Source organism: Colias eurytheme, chromosome 32 (assembly GCF_061535395.1).
Source record: "Colias eurytheme isolate Ceu_HAF_F1 chromosome 32, ilColEury1 Martin Lab GWU primary, whole genome shotgun sequence".
Classification (NCBI taxonomy): domain Eukaryota; kingdom Metazoa; phylum Arthropoda; class Insecta; order Lepidoptera; family Pieridae; genus Colias; species Colias eurytheme.
In genome coordinates, this window is record NC_143011.1 from 5,216,182 (window position 1) to 5,233,105 (window position 16,924).

The window sequence follows — 16,924 nt, forward strand, 5'->3', positions numbered from 1 at the left end:
TGTTTAGCTATCGGTTTAAATGTGTGGGTTTGGCGACAGTGGTTTTCATATTAATAATTATGACACTATAGCACTTCTATTTGTTTTAATTGCTCCGAGGTTTTTACTGTTCTGTGCCCGAGACCAGTGTTGCCAGCAAGACTAACATAAAATTTGCTAAATGGCTGTTAAAATTTTGCCAAAATTTTGCTAAAGGATTTATAATTAAGCTAAATATTTTGCTAAAAATTTTTAATGTCAAATAAAACGACATTTTACTTAAAATTTTATATATCCAACACATTTATTTACACATAATATGTAAATAATGACATCATAAATAATAACATCTCTTATTCGAGTGTGTTATTATCAAATAAAATATTAATATCTTGGTCTTCATCCGCAGCCGATAATGTTGACGTAGACGTGGAAGCCTCATTGCCAAGACTATATATTTCCTTGGTGCCTATAGAGCGCAGTACATTATCCGGAACTGTGTAAGAGTAGCAGCATTTTCCTGCCCTCTTTAGGTCGAATCTTATGTATAAAATGGCATTTAAAGTTTTTACCGACAAACGGTTGCGAAGCTTAGTTTTGACGACATTCATTTGGCTAAAAACACGTTCTATTTCCGCGTTGGAATGTGGTAGTGATAATAATGATATTGCCAGCTGTGATAAATCTGCAAAAGGGTTATTACCAGCTGCGTCTTTATAATCCATTACTTCATTCCAGAATTCCAAGGTGGAAGTTGTGCATGTCCATGAAATGTCGACTAAATTTACGTATGCAAGGTAGCAAAACTGTAGTTGGTTTCATATGGTTTAACTTTTATTATATTATGTAACGGACAGTAATATGTGTTCTGTGGTAACGGACGTGACGTCGCCTGTCACCTCCGTCAAGCCAAGCCGCCATGTTGACATCCCCTCCTGCCAGCCGCCATGCCACCGCCATGCCTACCAGCCAGCCACGCGGAGGGGATAAGCCTATATATTAGCTGGCCATTGTTAAACGTGGATTATTCTTGTTAAAACTTTCAAAATAAATAAGTGTGTCGTTACGCTGCAATTTTATTTTCTCCATTGCTTCACAAATCAGAAGCGGGATGAAACGACATCGGCCACAAGTTTATCGACTTCCTGACGAATCAATGTCGGAGGAAGATGAGGGTACTTCTTCACCGCCTGCACGGAAGCTGCTCAAGAATCTGCTGAAAAAAGAAGTAGTTAAGGCTTTACGCAACCTGGAAGATGACCCCCAAGCTCCAAATAAGTCAAAAGTCCATCGTGCTGCATCTTTAATCCCCGAATTTGACCCTGATAGTGAGGAATGCACGGTACAAGCATGGATTCGTAAAATTGACCAAATTGGGGAAATAAATGGATGGGACGATACAACTAAATCATTTTACCTACAAGATAAGCTGCGAGGTCAAGCAAAGAAGTGGTATAATCGTCTAGAGAACTACGATTACACGTGGGAACAATGGAAGGATATGCTATTGCGAGCATTTCCTCGATATCGCGATTATGGAAACATGCTTGAAGAATTACTACAAAGGAAAAAGCAACCTACAGAGACGATGACAAAATACTATCAAGATAAAATCGCCATGTGCTTCCGGTGCAAGTTATCCGATAGCGCCAGCGTTTCCTGTATCATTCGTGGTCTGCCACTATCGCTACAACCTAACGCTCGAGCCTTCCAATGCCACACGCCAGGAGAGCTTTACGAAGGATTTTTATGTGCACTTGACGACTACCGTACTTTACCTATCGACACAAGGTTTCATAAAAATTTGGTGAGTAGGCCATCTCACCTGGATAAAAAGTCAATGCCACCCAATGTCGAAACAGACCCGTGTCCGAGATGCAATAAAACTGGTCATTTACTGCGTGATTGCTGCCTACCTGACACACGTACATGTTATAAATGTGGAAATAAGGGACACATTGCTTCACGTTGTTCTACAATTGCCACGGAAAATAGAAGATCTATCTCAACCGACAACATAAAAGAAGTAAATGTACTACGCCCTTATAATGAAATATACAAAAAGGTCGTTAAAGTCGATGGCATCCACGTGAAAGCATACATTGATACCGGCAGTCAAGTTAACGTTTTAAACGATCAAGTATCGAACGCATTGTCATTGGATGTCAAACCGACGAGTGTCATTTTAAAAGGATTCTCCGGTGGACTCTCAACGAGTCGTGGAGAAGTCGAATTTCAATTAGAAATTGACGGTATAACCATGAAATGCCACGCCTACTTGTCTAGCATCAAAATGGCCGATGTTAATCTTATAATCGGCCAGCCTGTCATCAACAGCGAAGGTATGACATTGACAGTTAACAAAGGCCTTGTCGAATTTAATCGTACTCAAGATCCCAATCCCATTTGCGATATTGAGGCTATCGAAGACCATGATCGCTTTAAAGTCGTCACAGTCAACGAAGAGAGACTTCCACCTGGCTCTTCCATCATTCAAGTGCGGGTTCTCGGAAATAAGGTCGGCAACGATGCGGTTACACCGCCTCGGCATCATGAGCTGCAGGGAGTGGCCTACTCTCTTCCATCCACCCTGCTCACTGGTGAAGACGGGTACATCAAAGTCATCAACATGGGCTGCGAGGTTATCGTGTGGCCGCCGGGAGAGGTCCTAACCAGGGCTGAAAGCTGCCAGGAGTCTCCACTACAGCCAAATAGCCAGGTACTTACCCTTGCTTGCCATAGATTTGCCAATTATAATGCTAATAATAAAGCTTACTAGTGATCAGCCTATTTACCGCCAGCCTTATCGATTATCGCATAGCGAACAAGCAGTAGTTCAGTCTAAAGTGATTTATTAGATGCCGAGATTATCAAAGAGTCTGAATCTAGTTATGCATCTCCGGTCATTTTAGTCAAAAAGAAAAACGGTGACAGCAGGATGTGTGTTGATAACCGTGCCTTAAATGCTATTACCGTAAAAGATAGATTTCCATTGCCAAACATAGACGATCAGGTTTCGAAATTAGCGGGCCACAAATATTTTACGAGTTTAGATATGGTTCAAGGCCATCATCAATAATTACGTGTTAGTAATGAAGATACACACAACTGCATTCATAACACCTCAGGGTCATTTCGAGTACACTCGTATTCCATTCGGTTTAGCGAAACGCGCCATCCGTTTTTATGCGGTTGATAAATAAAATAGTTGAATCTGTAGGTAGAACTGAAAATAATAATGTTATAGTCGAGCCAATTTAATAGGCAACATTTGACGTCTATCAATTTTATCTTCAAAGAGAGGTAACCTGCTTTAAAACATCGATTAAAGTGAATTAATTGATACGGATTTGAAACATTTGTCAATCGAATTTATTAATTTATGATGATTTTTATTCACAAGTAATCAATGCATTCGATTCTAGATGTCAGATTTCGATTTTTAGAGTAACGTCTCTGGTATTTAAAAAGAAAGAAGGTTTATTGACACAAAATTATAGCGACGTCAGTTCTTCAATTCAGAAATTGTTTATTATGTTTAGAATGGTTTATCAGTAAAATGGCTCTACTATAAAAACAAACATGGTAAACGTGAAATTTTGGCATTTCTGGACGATTTACTCTTACCCTCGAATGACGTTATGTCAGGCTTAGACATTTTGCAAGCGGTACTTGTCAAACTTGTAGTAGAAAATTTAAAATTAAACATGAGTATTGAGTAAGTTTTCGTTCTTGCAAAATGAAATAACGTATTCAGGTCATAAAATATCGGCTAAGGGTATTCAACCGGGCGATTCAAAGTTGTCTCGTTTTCCAACACCGACCAATGTTCATAGTGTGCGTCAATAATTATCGGGTTGTGTAGTTATTTTCGTAAGTTTATTTACAATTTTGCTATCATTGCCCGCCCTTTAACCGATTTAACTAAAAAGAAAGCTTCGTGGATATGGAGTAGTGATCAAAACAATAGTTTCGAACAATTAAAAAAGTGTTTGTGTTCCGAGCCTGTGTTAGCTTTGTACGATCCTGTGCTTTGTGTGTAAATTAGGAATAGCAGATTGATGGTACGTTGCGACCCGTTTTATATTTTAGTAGGGTGACAAGTAAAGAGGAAAGCATGTATCATAGTTATGAACTTGAAACTCTTGCCGTTGTAGAATCCTTGCGTCGTTTTCGCGTATATGTGTAGTAGAAAAAAAGGTTAAGATTGTTACTGATTGTACAGCAGTCCGCGCTACGCTTACAAAACGTGACATTATACCACGTATCGCAAGGTGGTGGCTTTCTATACAAGATAACGATATAAGCGTAGAGTATAGGCCGGGGGAACGAATGAAACATGTAGATGCATTAAGTAGACATCCAGTAGACACTATGAACGTGAATCGTCTCGAAGTAGCGGATTGGTTTTATATGGTGCAATGTCAGGATACTAAAAGCGAGCGCTAGAATGAAACGTAACTTCGATAGGAAACGAAAATCCGCTCACATATATAAGAAGGGTGATTTATTGCTAACGCGTCAAGCACCTACTTGTTCAGCATCCAAAGTTAACACTAAACTTGACGACTTGCATTCCGGTCCTTATGTCGTAACGAAAGTATTGGGCAATGATAGGTACCAAATTAGAAGTATATAGGGTTTACGTGGGTATAAGAGTTTTAGTGGGTTAGTAGCTGCAGATTCGTTGAGGCCCTATAAAAGTATTGTTACAGTTTCTGATAGTGCTAGCAGTTCGGATGAGCAAATGGAAACCGAAGATCTTATTGATTTATTAGAGAGCTAATTATTTTTGTTGTTCCTGTGGGAACAACTGTTTCAGGATGGCCGAGTGTAACGGACAGTAATATGTGTTCTGTGGTAACGGACGTGACGTCGCCTGTCACCTCCGTCAAGCCAAGCCGCCATGTTGACATCCCCTCCTGCCAGCCGCCATGCCACCGCCATGCCTACCAGCCAGCCACGCGGAGGGGATAAGCCTATATATTAGCTGGCCATTGTTAAACGTGGATTATTCTTGTTAAAACTTTCAAAATAAATAAGTGTGTCGTTACGCTGCAATTTTATTTTCTCCATTGCTTCACAATTATAATATTTTATATGCTAAAAAATAAGCTATATGCTAGACAACAAATAAAAATGCTAAACAATGTAAAAATATGCTAAATTTAGCATAAATTATGCCAAATTGGCAACACTGCCCGAGACGTTACTCTAGAAATCGAAATCTGACATCAGTAATCGAATGCAGTGAATAAAAATCATCATAATAATAAATGCGTTGTGTTTTTTTATTATACTTGCCCTTTTTTTGCTCCTTAAATTTACGAAAGAAAGTATACTACTTTAAAAGGGATTCGCTTGATGAATTTTAAAATTGACATGTGTATCAAGTTCGAGCGACACATGTTTCTAGTCAGTATCGATTAATTCACTATAATCGATGTTTCACTTTCTAAGCAGGTTACCTCTCTTCGAAGATAAATTTGATAGACGTCAAAATTCAAATCAATGTTGCGTACCTACAAGTTGCGACTTGCGTATTTTGGCTGTTTGGGCGTTTGGCATGGTTTTAACAGTTGACTGTTGAAGATTATGAAAACAAAGAAAATAATAAGGTTGATGGTTCATAATAATTTCATATCGCCGATCTTCTCATTACAGAAAGTGCATATATTGCTATTAATTATGTTCAGTCTTGCAAGGTGTGAAGTGATTTATTGGTTTATTGTGGCCAAATCTTAATCTGTTGATTGTGATGATAAACTCACGACTAGTTACATCCAGCTCATCATACCAAGGTCTTCTCTGTAAATCTTCTTGAATATTTCCATACCATTTTCCTTTAAATTTCTGATCCTACTTCCAGAATTCTAACCACGTACTATTTAACGAGACATTTACATCGGAATACTCTACTCTACTACTACTACTCTTACTACTACTACTACTCTTTCAAATAAACTCACCCGCAATTTTTTACTTTTTGTCAAGGTGTACAAGTTTATAATATTATTCTAAAACGTTAGAAGTGAATTGTAAATCCTTTGAAATAAATGTATCTAAATCTAATTTACTTTTTGGTTCTTATTTGATTAACTTTTCATCTGGGATTGTTAATATATTATATAATATAAAAATTTGTGTGATTTATTGGTAGGTATACTATCTGCACACCTTACTCTTTCAAATAAAGAAATAAGTAATTACTTATGTATTCAAATTCACATTGGCGTCCATATATTCTGTGCCTCCAGTGAATAAGGGATTCTAATTCAACCAACTACTACTAGCTACTCCGTATGTCTTTTGGGTAGACGGAGGCAAATAGGATTTTTATTCCAACTTTATCATTTGATATTTTGAAAATGTACGTTCGTGTACGGTACATTTTCATACCGTCAGAGTCATTTTGCAGATTATAGTGGTGCAGCACTGAACACTGTCTATTAGGTGGCTGGTGCTGCTGACCGGGCCTTCAGTTCCGCTTTCCAGAATACCTTCACCCTTCTAGGTGCTACTACTACTGAAATAGCGGTACTCTATCGCGTCGTTCAGGTCTCTAACTGACAGGATTTCTCATATTATCGTAACAACCTCGCTCGTTCTAACGAGAACAAATTATCGCCAAGGAATTCTGCTGCAGGATAATGGCAAGAGAGATTATAAGCTTAACTATGCATTATTATGTTCAGGAATATGGTGGATTTTGAATACTATCGTCGTCTGAAAGTATCTCCTTTCGATAAACTTCATTAAGGATGCAGATCTGATCCCATCTTTGTTCCGTAGGAATGCTACGACAGTCTAAACGTTACACTGTACAAAGAAAATTGCCCTAAATATAGTCGGTTGTTCCAACATCCGTAATATGGCTAGCCTGCCTTGCTAGCCCTTGATTGTAACTGCTACCAATGGAGGCATTGCTCTTGTGTTGTCCACAGTTGTGCGAGTGCAAAAATGAAGAACTGAGCTCGTGGGGAGCTATGTCGAATGAATCTGTGTTAAGATTATGGCAGTATAGGACAGTTAGCTGTGGATGCGAAGACAGGACATTACTTTATTCATCCGTAAACACGCGAGGCAGCCACGGACAGCGATATAGCAAGAACTAAACTAGCAAAGTTTAGTTCGCTTACCAGACTTTGTCATGTTTTAAATGCAGTATATCCTCTGTATAGCATTGCATTTATGACTATTGATAAACTTAATTCACCCGTAAACACGAGAAGCAGGCACGGATAGCGATATAGCAAGAACTAAACCAGCAAAGTTTAGTTCGCTTACCAGACTTATATTTTAAAAGCCGTATAGTCTGTACATTTCATTTATTGCCCCCCCCCCCCCCCCCTAAAAGCAAAGAAATGAGAAGTCATTTGGCGGAGCTTTCTCGTAAAGGGTAGGGGTTCCAAGTTTAAAACAGATACGAATCTAACGCATTCTCATTTCAGTCACCTGTCGCACCCACTGCACTCACACCTTACGCTGGCTGCAGCGAGGCTCTCCGCGAAGCCTTCTTACGGAGAAACATCCCATCGGAAGCTGTCGAACTAATGTTGGCATCGCTTTCCAGTAACACTAAGAAGCAATATAACGTAACTTATAAACTATGGTGGCAATTTTGTCTAGATAGAAATATTTCCAATTTTGAAAGTACAGTAGCGACAGTTATATCGTTTTTAACAAATGAGTTTAACAAAGGGGCTTCATATGGTACTTTAAACTCGCACAGGTCTGCCTTGTCTTTAATCTTAGGAAATAATATCGGGTCGGATGAATGCATAAAACGACTCCTAAAGGGAGCATTCAAATTGAAACCCAGTAATCCTAAATACAATAATTATTCTTGGGACCCACAATTAGTTTTGAACCATATCTCAAGCTGGTTTCCTAATATAAACATTAATTTGGAGCAGTTGACTAAAAAAATAGTAATTTTACTTGCGCTGTGTACAGCACAGCGGGTCCAAACTTTATCCCTTATCAATCTTAATAATATTTATTTCTCAGACAGTGGAGCTAAGATTTTCATAACAGACTTGATAAAAACTTCGGCTCCGGGTAGAGATCAACCCCTTCTTATACTTCCATACTTTAAAGAAAATATAAGTATTTGTCCCGCTACTGCACTTTCTGATTATATCAATGTCACAAAACATTTGAGGAATGAGGAGGACAATAGATTAATACTAACTTTTAAAAAACCTAATAAACCCGCCACAACTCACACAATCAGTCGTTGGATCAAAAACGTGTTATCGGAAAGTGGTGTCAACATTTCAATATTTAGTTCACATAGCACAAGACACGCTTCAACATCTACTGCTTGTGCTAGTGGTGTATGCGTTGATAATATACGTAAAACTGCTGGCTGGACTAAACATTCCGAAACCTTTGCAAGGTTTTATAAACTTAATGTAGTTAATGAAAACGAATTTGCAGAATCAATTTTGCAAGAATAATGTTTGATTATATTTTTGTTAATATACAAAATAAAACTACGCCTAGCGCTTTTATCTGCAATCCGCCACCACTTGTCATCCCCTCTATTGGCGCTGTTTTAGTTTTTGTCTAACACGGCCTCTCCTGACTGGAGGACGTCCTCGTTCTCCTTTGTTTTATGCGGAGAAGTACAGGCTCCTCTCGAAGTGCCTGATGCAGGTTCAACAACAACGACTGGGTCATTTGTGGACTCCTCATCTTCAATACTGGCAGCATCTGGGAAGGATTAATGATAAGGTATTAGCAACTAATAAACATTACACTCCCCTTATAACAGGTAAGCGCAATACACAGAGAGGAAGCACTACGTTCGCTATCTCTGACACCAATGACAGTATAACATGGGCACAACGTTCGCGTATTATACTTTACGCATATAAAATAAAACGACCATATGACATAGGCACGACGTTAGCATATCATGAGTCCAAAACAAATGACGTATAACATAGGCACGACGTTAGCATATTATACGTTACGCATATAAAATAAAACGACCACATGACATAGGCACGACGTTAGCATATCATGAGTCCAAGACAAATGTATAACATAGGCACGACGTTAGCATATTATACATTACGCATATAAAATAAAACGACCACATGACATAGGCACGACGTTAGCTTATCATGAGTCCAAGACAATTGTATAGCATAGGCACGACGTTAGCATACTATACGTTACACATAGAAAATAAAACAACCACATGACATAGGCACGACGTTAGCTTATCATGAGTCCAAGGCAATTGTATAGCATAGGCACGACGTTAGCATACTATACGTTACACATAGAAAATAAAACAACCACATGACATAGGCACGACGTTAGCTTATCATGAGTCCAAGACAATTGTATAGCATAGGCACGACGTTAGCATACTATACGTTACACATCTATATATATAATAAAACTAAGTCGATAAAATGTGCGTGCCGATAAAACTTAAAAAGGAGTCCCGACACGATAAAGGGACTTATGTGGTGTGATAGCCCTTTATCCCCCCTCGAACAAGAAAGTTCCCGTTTTAATCTAAAGGGCATGTTTTTAAAGATATAAGGGACTTTCCGACCCTTCAACTTGGAAATTAAGTGCAGTGGCGCCATCTGTTATCGAATATTTGAACTTCGGAGACTATATTACACTCCAATAGACATAGTGTGTAGTCTCCATAGTTGTGAGCCATTGTAGCATGTGTAGTAGTGGCGCGAAATTTAAAATTCCAATTTCAATAAAATCTTAAATTTAAATTTTGTGTATTTATACGTCATTATTTAACGTATATTTTGGAGTTAAAGCGACATAATTTTAGTTATCCAAATTAATTCTCAAAATATTAAAAAATTTAGGTTTTTAAATTTCGCGCCTTTACTACATACGCTACGCTAGAAAGTTCCCGTTTTAATCTAAGGGCGTGTTTCTAAAGATATAAGGAACTTTCCAACCCTACATAGTGGCGCCATCTGTTATCGAATATTTGAACTTCATTCAGGACAACGATTGTTTGGGTTGCATTTCCAAAAGCGTTGCGAGCAAATTTCAATAAAGTCTTAAATTTAATTTGTTGCTATAATAAAGTTATTAAATTTTGTGTATTTGTACGTCATTAGCTAACTTATATTTTGGAGTTAAAGCGACATAATTTTAGTTATCCAAATTAGTTCTCAAAACCTTAAAAAATTTAGGTTTTAAAATTTCGCGCTTTTAGTACAAATGCTACCGCTATAGAACCTTTTATTATGGCGGACGATAGTGACCAGAATACTCTAGAAGGTGTGAGAGAGAAAATATTTTCAAATTTTCTCGAATATTCTAGAGCCTAGCTCTCTGAATATATAAGAGCCCGGTGTCGCTCACCAGAGTTAGTTTAATTTGAACAGCGAAACGAGCGATTTCAAAACGAAAATAAGAGAAGTTATCTGTGAGCCTTTATTTAGAAGTATCACGTGTGAGTATTTTTAATAGTGTGTTTAATTAACTCTCGATTTTGAAACGAAATAGAAATAAGTTATTTGTGGGTTTTTTTCGTGAAATTTCCCTATAATATTAACAACATGTAACCCATCAAACCCAAAACAGCTACAGCAAATTTGCTCTATGCTAACTTCATCCATGACATCCAGCTGATACTGCAGGAATGCCAGGACTTCATTAGGCACAAGCCTAGCGCTCATTGTTGCGAGCGATAACTTCGACAATAAAAAATATTAATTATTTCAGTACTAGCTGCTCCACGCGGTTTCAGCCCCGTGGCCGTGACTCCACTCCTGTTGGTCGTAGAGTGATGATATATAACCTATAGCCTTCCTCGATAAATGAGCTATCTAACACCGAAATAATTTTTCAAATCGGACCAGTAGTTTCCGAGATTAGCGCGTTCAAACAAACTCTTCAGTTTTATAATATTAGTATAGATTATTTAAATATAACATTGTTTATCTCACATTGCAGTAACAAAGATCTGTTCCTGGTAATTAAGACTGCATTATATTATATTAATTTAAATATTTTCTATTCATATCATTACATGCAATTTCCTTCATAAATAGAAAATCTATCCTCAAACAAGAACATGGTAACTGCTTTCCTGCTATATTATGTCACAGAATACATAATAGTAGCTAAACGCTACAGAACGGACACTCTCCACCTCCCGCCAAAATTAAACACTTACCTCACCCCGCACGATCAGCCTGAAAATGGTCCGTATTTGTCTGCAAGGACGATACGCAACGAATGATTTAATAGACTCGACATCGGTCTCATCGTGACGAGTATGTACATACATATTACACTGGTTATACAAATATACATTGGTTATACATAATATGATGATTTAAGATGTTCGTCATGTTTATCACAAGCTTCCGTTTCAATTGGATAATTGTTAAAAAGTTCGAGAATTGATAAGGGTAAGCAAGCAAGTATTCAGTTACACGATTTATTCTGATAAGATATTGAGTGTATATCTATGTATGCGTCTATAAAAATTTGTGGTTTTCTTCGTCAAGCACAGTTCCACCGTGAGCCTTATGGATCGCACATAACCTATGCGTGTTGCTCGATTGATCTCCGATCTGCGTGCCAATAACAAATGACTGCAATCCAAATTTTTTGTGATACCGGGATCAGTGGCGATCTTTTCCCTCTTGACCGTTCCGTTCCTAGCACAATGTTTGATGTATGCAATACGTTTAGCTAAATGTTTAATAGTAACAAACTAGTCTTAAAATATTATAAAGAATATCCAAAATACTAAAAGCAAATAATTTTGTGAAAGCGTGTAAAAACTTTACTAGGAATTATATTTTATCACATAAAATATGATATCAAGTAAAAATACTTTACCTAAAATGGAATGTGTATTGGTCTGTTCTGTGGCAAGTGACAACAGCTATCAAACTGTGAACGTTTATGCGTTTAAATATTGCGAACATACAAATAATAAATAAGTAAAACAAGTTATAACAGTTAGTCATTAATTACCTATTATTCATTATCAATAATGGATTGCGAAATCGTAAGTACCTTTTTGTTATTTCATAAGGTGACGCTTTTGTGCTCCCAACTTACGCTCAATTTCGCGCCTAAATCTTATTTTTTTGTTTCTAGGTAAAAGGCAAGCCTCTTACAAAAGAGGAATCCAAGTTCTTGCTTGAATTAATAGAAGGGAGTAAAATCATAACAACGAAAACAACGAACGCCACCAATAACAAACTAAAAAACGAGGAATGGGTTAGATTGACCGAGCGGTTCAATGCCCAGGCTACGAATTGTCCCAGGACACCTCAGCAGCTGCGTTTGAAATGGGAAAATTTAAAAAAGAATTCTCGCAAACGCAGCACTAAAATAAGGATGAACCAAATTAAGGTTAGCTAGTCGTGTTCGTTCATAGTTGTGTTTTTAATTGGACTTCAGAATGTAATGACTTATTAATTCTATTTACCTACATTGAATTTTTAGACTGGTGGTGGTCCTGCTGATTATACATATACCCCCAGATGACATACTGGACCGAGTTTCTGGTTTACTAGGAAGTACTGCCAGTGGATTTACTGTGCCATTTGGGGGTGATAAGGAAACAGTAGGTGTTGATATTGGTGGCATGAGTGGAGATGGTGGAGCTAGTGGTGACGGTATTGGTGATGGGTTTGCTAGGGTTTCTGATGATATAAGTAAGGCTGCAGATTTGATGCCTACATCAAGTAACCATGACATTGAAATTGTTATATGCAGTGGTGAGGGTGATGGTGTCATACAAAATCAGGTTTCGGAGAGTGTTGACCAAAATGTGTTAACACCAAATAAGCCAAAGAGGTTTACTCTTAATACACCGAGGACAGGTAACTTTTGTTTTTCAAACCCTATTCTTAATGCATTCATTATAGAGCTCAAGGAATATCCTCCAATCCGGGAGCTTTATTGATATTAAGTTTTTTGTTGTTAGCTTTTTTAAGTAGCATTGATTTATTTTGTGGATAATAATTATCATTTTCACATAATAGACGCTTATTGCATTTAGGAATGATTTTTTTAATACTATAATAAAATTCTTGTGCAAAATTATTAGCAATTGTTTTAATGTCTATGTTATTTTTATGAAATGCTTTTAAGATACAGTTGTCTATTGAATTTTTGCAGCGACCTGTTAATGAATTCAAAATTTGCCATAAAGCGTGACTATTGTTGTAGTTTTGATTAATTTGATTATGATAGTAATTATTTCTTGATTTTTCTATGAATTTACGCGTTTTATTACGTAATTTATTGTATTTTAATCGAAGTATTTTATTAGTCGGGTCATTTTTCCAGTCAATAAAAGATAAATCTTTTTTTTCACACATAGTTTTTATGGTGCTAGTAATCCAAGGATCTTTGTTTCTTTTACTTGATGTTGAAATTATTTGTTCAAATTGTGATTGATTATAACAATTTTGGATGGTATTTTTTAAGTTATCATATAATTTATATGGACACTCTGTATTCGTAAAATCATCCCAGCTAACATGATCAAGCAAATTATTAAGTTTATTGTTATCTATTTTTCGAATGACTTTAACGTCACCCTGTACATGTGCTAATGATTGTCCAATGCACGACAATACGATCATACGGTGATCAGCCATTGCAGTGCCGAGCGCGCCCGAGTACAGGTCTAACAATTGCGTCCTTACAAAAATGTGATCGATTACGCTACGCGTTATTATTTGGTTTCTTATTTCAATTCTTGTATAATCGGTTATAACACTTGTTAGACCGCACTCGGCCATGCTATTTATGTAAAAATCTTGAATGTTACCCTTTATTTTTATATCTATGTTCATGTCTCCTAAAACAAAAATATCTAAGTGTTTAAAAGGTTTACTAGATAAAAGATCCTTTATCTCCCTTACGAACAAGTATTTACTTTCGTTGGGTGGCCTATATATTGCACAAATTGTTGCAACGTATTTGTGATTAGTCGTTAAATGACCTATGATTGATTCACAGTGATTTAAAGTGTGATGTTTGAATGTAAATACGTGAACGTTCCGTATGTATATTATAATACCGGCACCTTTTTTATTCTTACGTAACTTTTTGTGCATTATATAGCCATTTACATTGAACATATTTGCGATATTATCTTTAATGTTTACTTCAGTTAATATGAGAATATCTATTGGTGAACATGAACTGTTTATTAATTCTAAAACATAACAAAAATTTTTAATTAGTGATCTTACATTTATATGGACTAAATTTAACTTAAATTGAGATTTCGCTAACGATGGAACATTTTTACAAAATGAGTTATATGTACTACAATTAAAAAGTTCTAAATTATTGCTTGGGATATTCGACTGAACTATGGTGACCTACATAAAATACTATATCTATTACCGCCGATGATGTGCTGGTGCTGCCTGGTTGAGGAGATTTTCAATGTCTGTTTCGCTTCTGATCACAATAGGTTTATTATTCTCTGATTTACGGATTAATATATTCCCATTCTGGAACCACACATATTTATAATTTGGTGTTAATTTTTGCTTAGCTTGCCACAGCAGGGTTTTATTCGCTTTAGTTAGGGCTTTGCGTACTATCACTTTGGTTTTAGCTGCTGGTACTGCTTCATCACATACCACCTGTCCCACAAGTACCTCTCTGCGTCTGGAAGCACGTACCCACATATTACATAATTCCTCCTGTTTGAACTCCAGTTAAATACATCCATCCTGTCCGTTTCTTCCTTCCAGGCGCTTCACGTTGGAGATTCCTTCTTTGGTTAGATTTAGGTTATCAGCTAACTTGTTACATAAGTCATTAAGGTCTTCATTAGGACGAGACGGAATGTTGGCAACTTCTATGACGGTATCCAGACGCTGCTGTTCCATATAGCGCACGTGTTGTTTTAATGCATTTATTTCTAGATCGAGGTGTGATTTTTCGTTTTTGAGGTTAGTATATTTTTTCTCTAGCTCTTTTATTTGTTTATTTTGGGCTTCAACAGTTCTTGTTAGTTCGTCGATTTTGTCACAGCAGAAGCTTAACGATGTTTCGATGGGCTGAAGCTCCTTCTTAAGTATTCTTTTCATTTCTAAAGTAATATCTTTTAGGAATTTGTTAGTATCTATACAACTTGTACCTTGGTTCCCTTCTGAAATAGTATCATCTTCTTCCTCCTCTAAAGGTATTATAAAAGATGATTTTTTGTGAGGCGAGTTAATTTGACAATCGTCACAGGTCCATTCCAGGCTCCCGGCGCCACGCAAGGCGGAGAGCTGTTTGGAGGACAGTCCAGTACATGATTGGGTTGCATGAACAACCTTTCCGCACTTGCTGCATTCCAATCCTGGTGTTCTTTTCGTTAGGCCCTTGTTACAGTTATCACACTTTGACATTGTAATTATTGCACGAGATGTATTGCACAGCAGAACCGGTCAGCGTAGCGGCGCGTATAAGACTCAAGTGTAGTACCTACTAAGAAAGTTCCCACCATAGGTTCACACGGTAACTCGTATATAAACAGTTTGTGCGTTATGCACAGTTAGTTAAGGGCTTGTCGGGACGCGGGTTGGTCGCATTAGGTCGAATATTAATTACATACGAATATATATATGTAGTTAACGAAATATAACCTTTGCGTAGTTATTACATCTTTTATTACACCCGCACATAACAAGCCCCTACATTGGTGACCCCCGACGAAAAGTGAACATTATTATAGTGAATTGCATAGATTTCGTTTGTGTGATTATTTAATTTATTGATTAAATAAAAATTTAATTCAAAATGAATCCGGCAGTTCCAGTTAGAGCAGTTTCGTCGGTACAGTTAAACCTTCTCGAGCAGTTAGCACAATTAAAGCAGCGGGTAAACCAGCTGGAATGTGCAGGCTCGAGAGGCAGATCGTTTAGTGGTCGAAGGTATGGGAATCGCGCGCATCGCTCCGCATCCCGAAGTCGCGATCGTGCAGGGATATCAAAACAGAAAAATCCCAATTGGCTATGTTTTTTCATTACTGCTTTAAGCATATCGCCAGATTGTACTATCGTCAACCTTGTGCGTGGCAGAAGCAGCAGGAGAGCCGACTTTTAATAATTTTACCAGTGTCGAAAAATAACCAATCCGCGAGTGAGTGTACTGTGTAGTGATTATAAAGTGTAGTTTAGTGTAATTAAGACATTTGGTACTAAGTTAATGACTTTAGATCTTAGTTTACGGCGACCGTATAAATGGTTATTTATTATCGCCAAGGTAACTCAACTTATATTTTTGTTTATAAAGTGCAGATTTTTTTAGCACCCTAAGGCCGATGCATCGCTCGCACTTATGACGGACGCATCGGATACTCATGTAGGTTATTTTTCTAAGAATCTATCTAAGACTGAACGCAAGTATAGCGTATAGTATCTAATATGATATCAATAAACTAATCTGAATTATTACTGACCCTACAATTCCTATTTTCATTAAGTATTCCAATTATCTTAATATTAGATACCCAATCTCGATTAAACGCGTTTCTATTTGTGCTTTTCCGTAAATCGTTGTTTCATTTTCGAATGTCACTTTTAAAGTAACAAAACACGGCTGACCTACCGTGTTTCGAACAAAATGCATGAAAACTTTCATTAGTAGATAGTTAAGTCTTGTATTTTAAAAGCATGCAATAATTTGTATTTCATTCAAAAACATAATTCGTTTATCGAAACGTTTTTTGCTTAAAACGGTTTCACAATGCATTTTTCTAATTATTATTTTCATTTCAATAATTAGTTACCTAGCCAAATTATTACAAACAATATTTTCGCTCCAACTCCAAGGTATCGTATTACGAGTAGGTACGAGTTAATTGTGTCTTTATGAAGTATAGTAATAAAAAAAACAAAATAAATCTCGTGTAGAGCCATTTAAATCTCGATAATTATTTCTATTAATATTACCTATAGGTACA

General features: G+C 36.9%; 1 protein-coding gene across 1 annotated transcript; it reads left to right on the top strand.

Annotated features, from left to right (window-relative positions):
• Positions 1-1,135: 1,135 nt before the first annotated feature.
• Positions 1,136-5,032, top strand: LOC149895222 (uncharacterized). Its single transcript, XM_090119195.1, has 2 exons — positions 1,136-2,698; positions 4,802-5,032. Exons 1-2 carry the CDS (start codon positions 1,136-1,138, stop codon positions 4,814-4,816), a joined length of 1,578 nt encoding a protein of 525 aa, XP_089975321.1. The 3' UTR covers positions 4,817-5,032.
• The last annotated feature ends 11,892 nt before the right edge of the window (positions 5,033-16,924 follow it).

Coding starts and splice junctions, on each gene's coding strand:
- LOC149895222 (XM_090119195.1), top strand. CDS start 1,136: ATGTCGGAGGAAGATGAGGGTACTTCTTCACCGCCTGCACGGAAGCTG.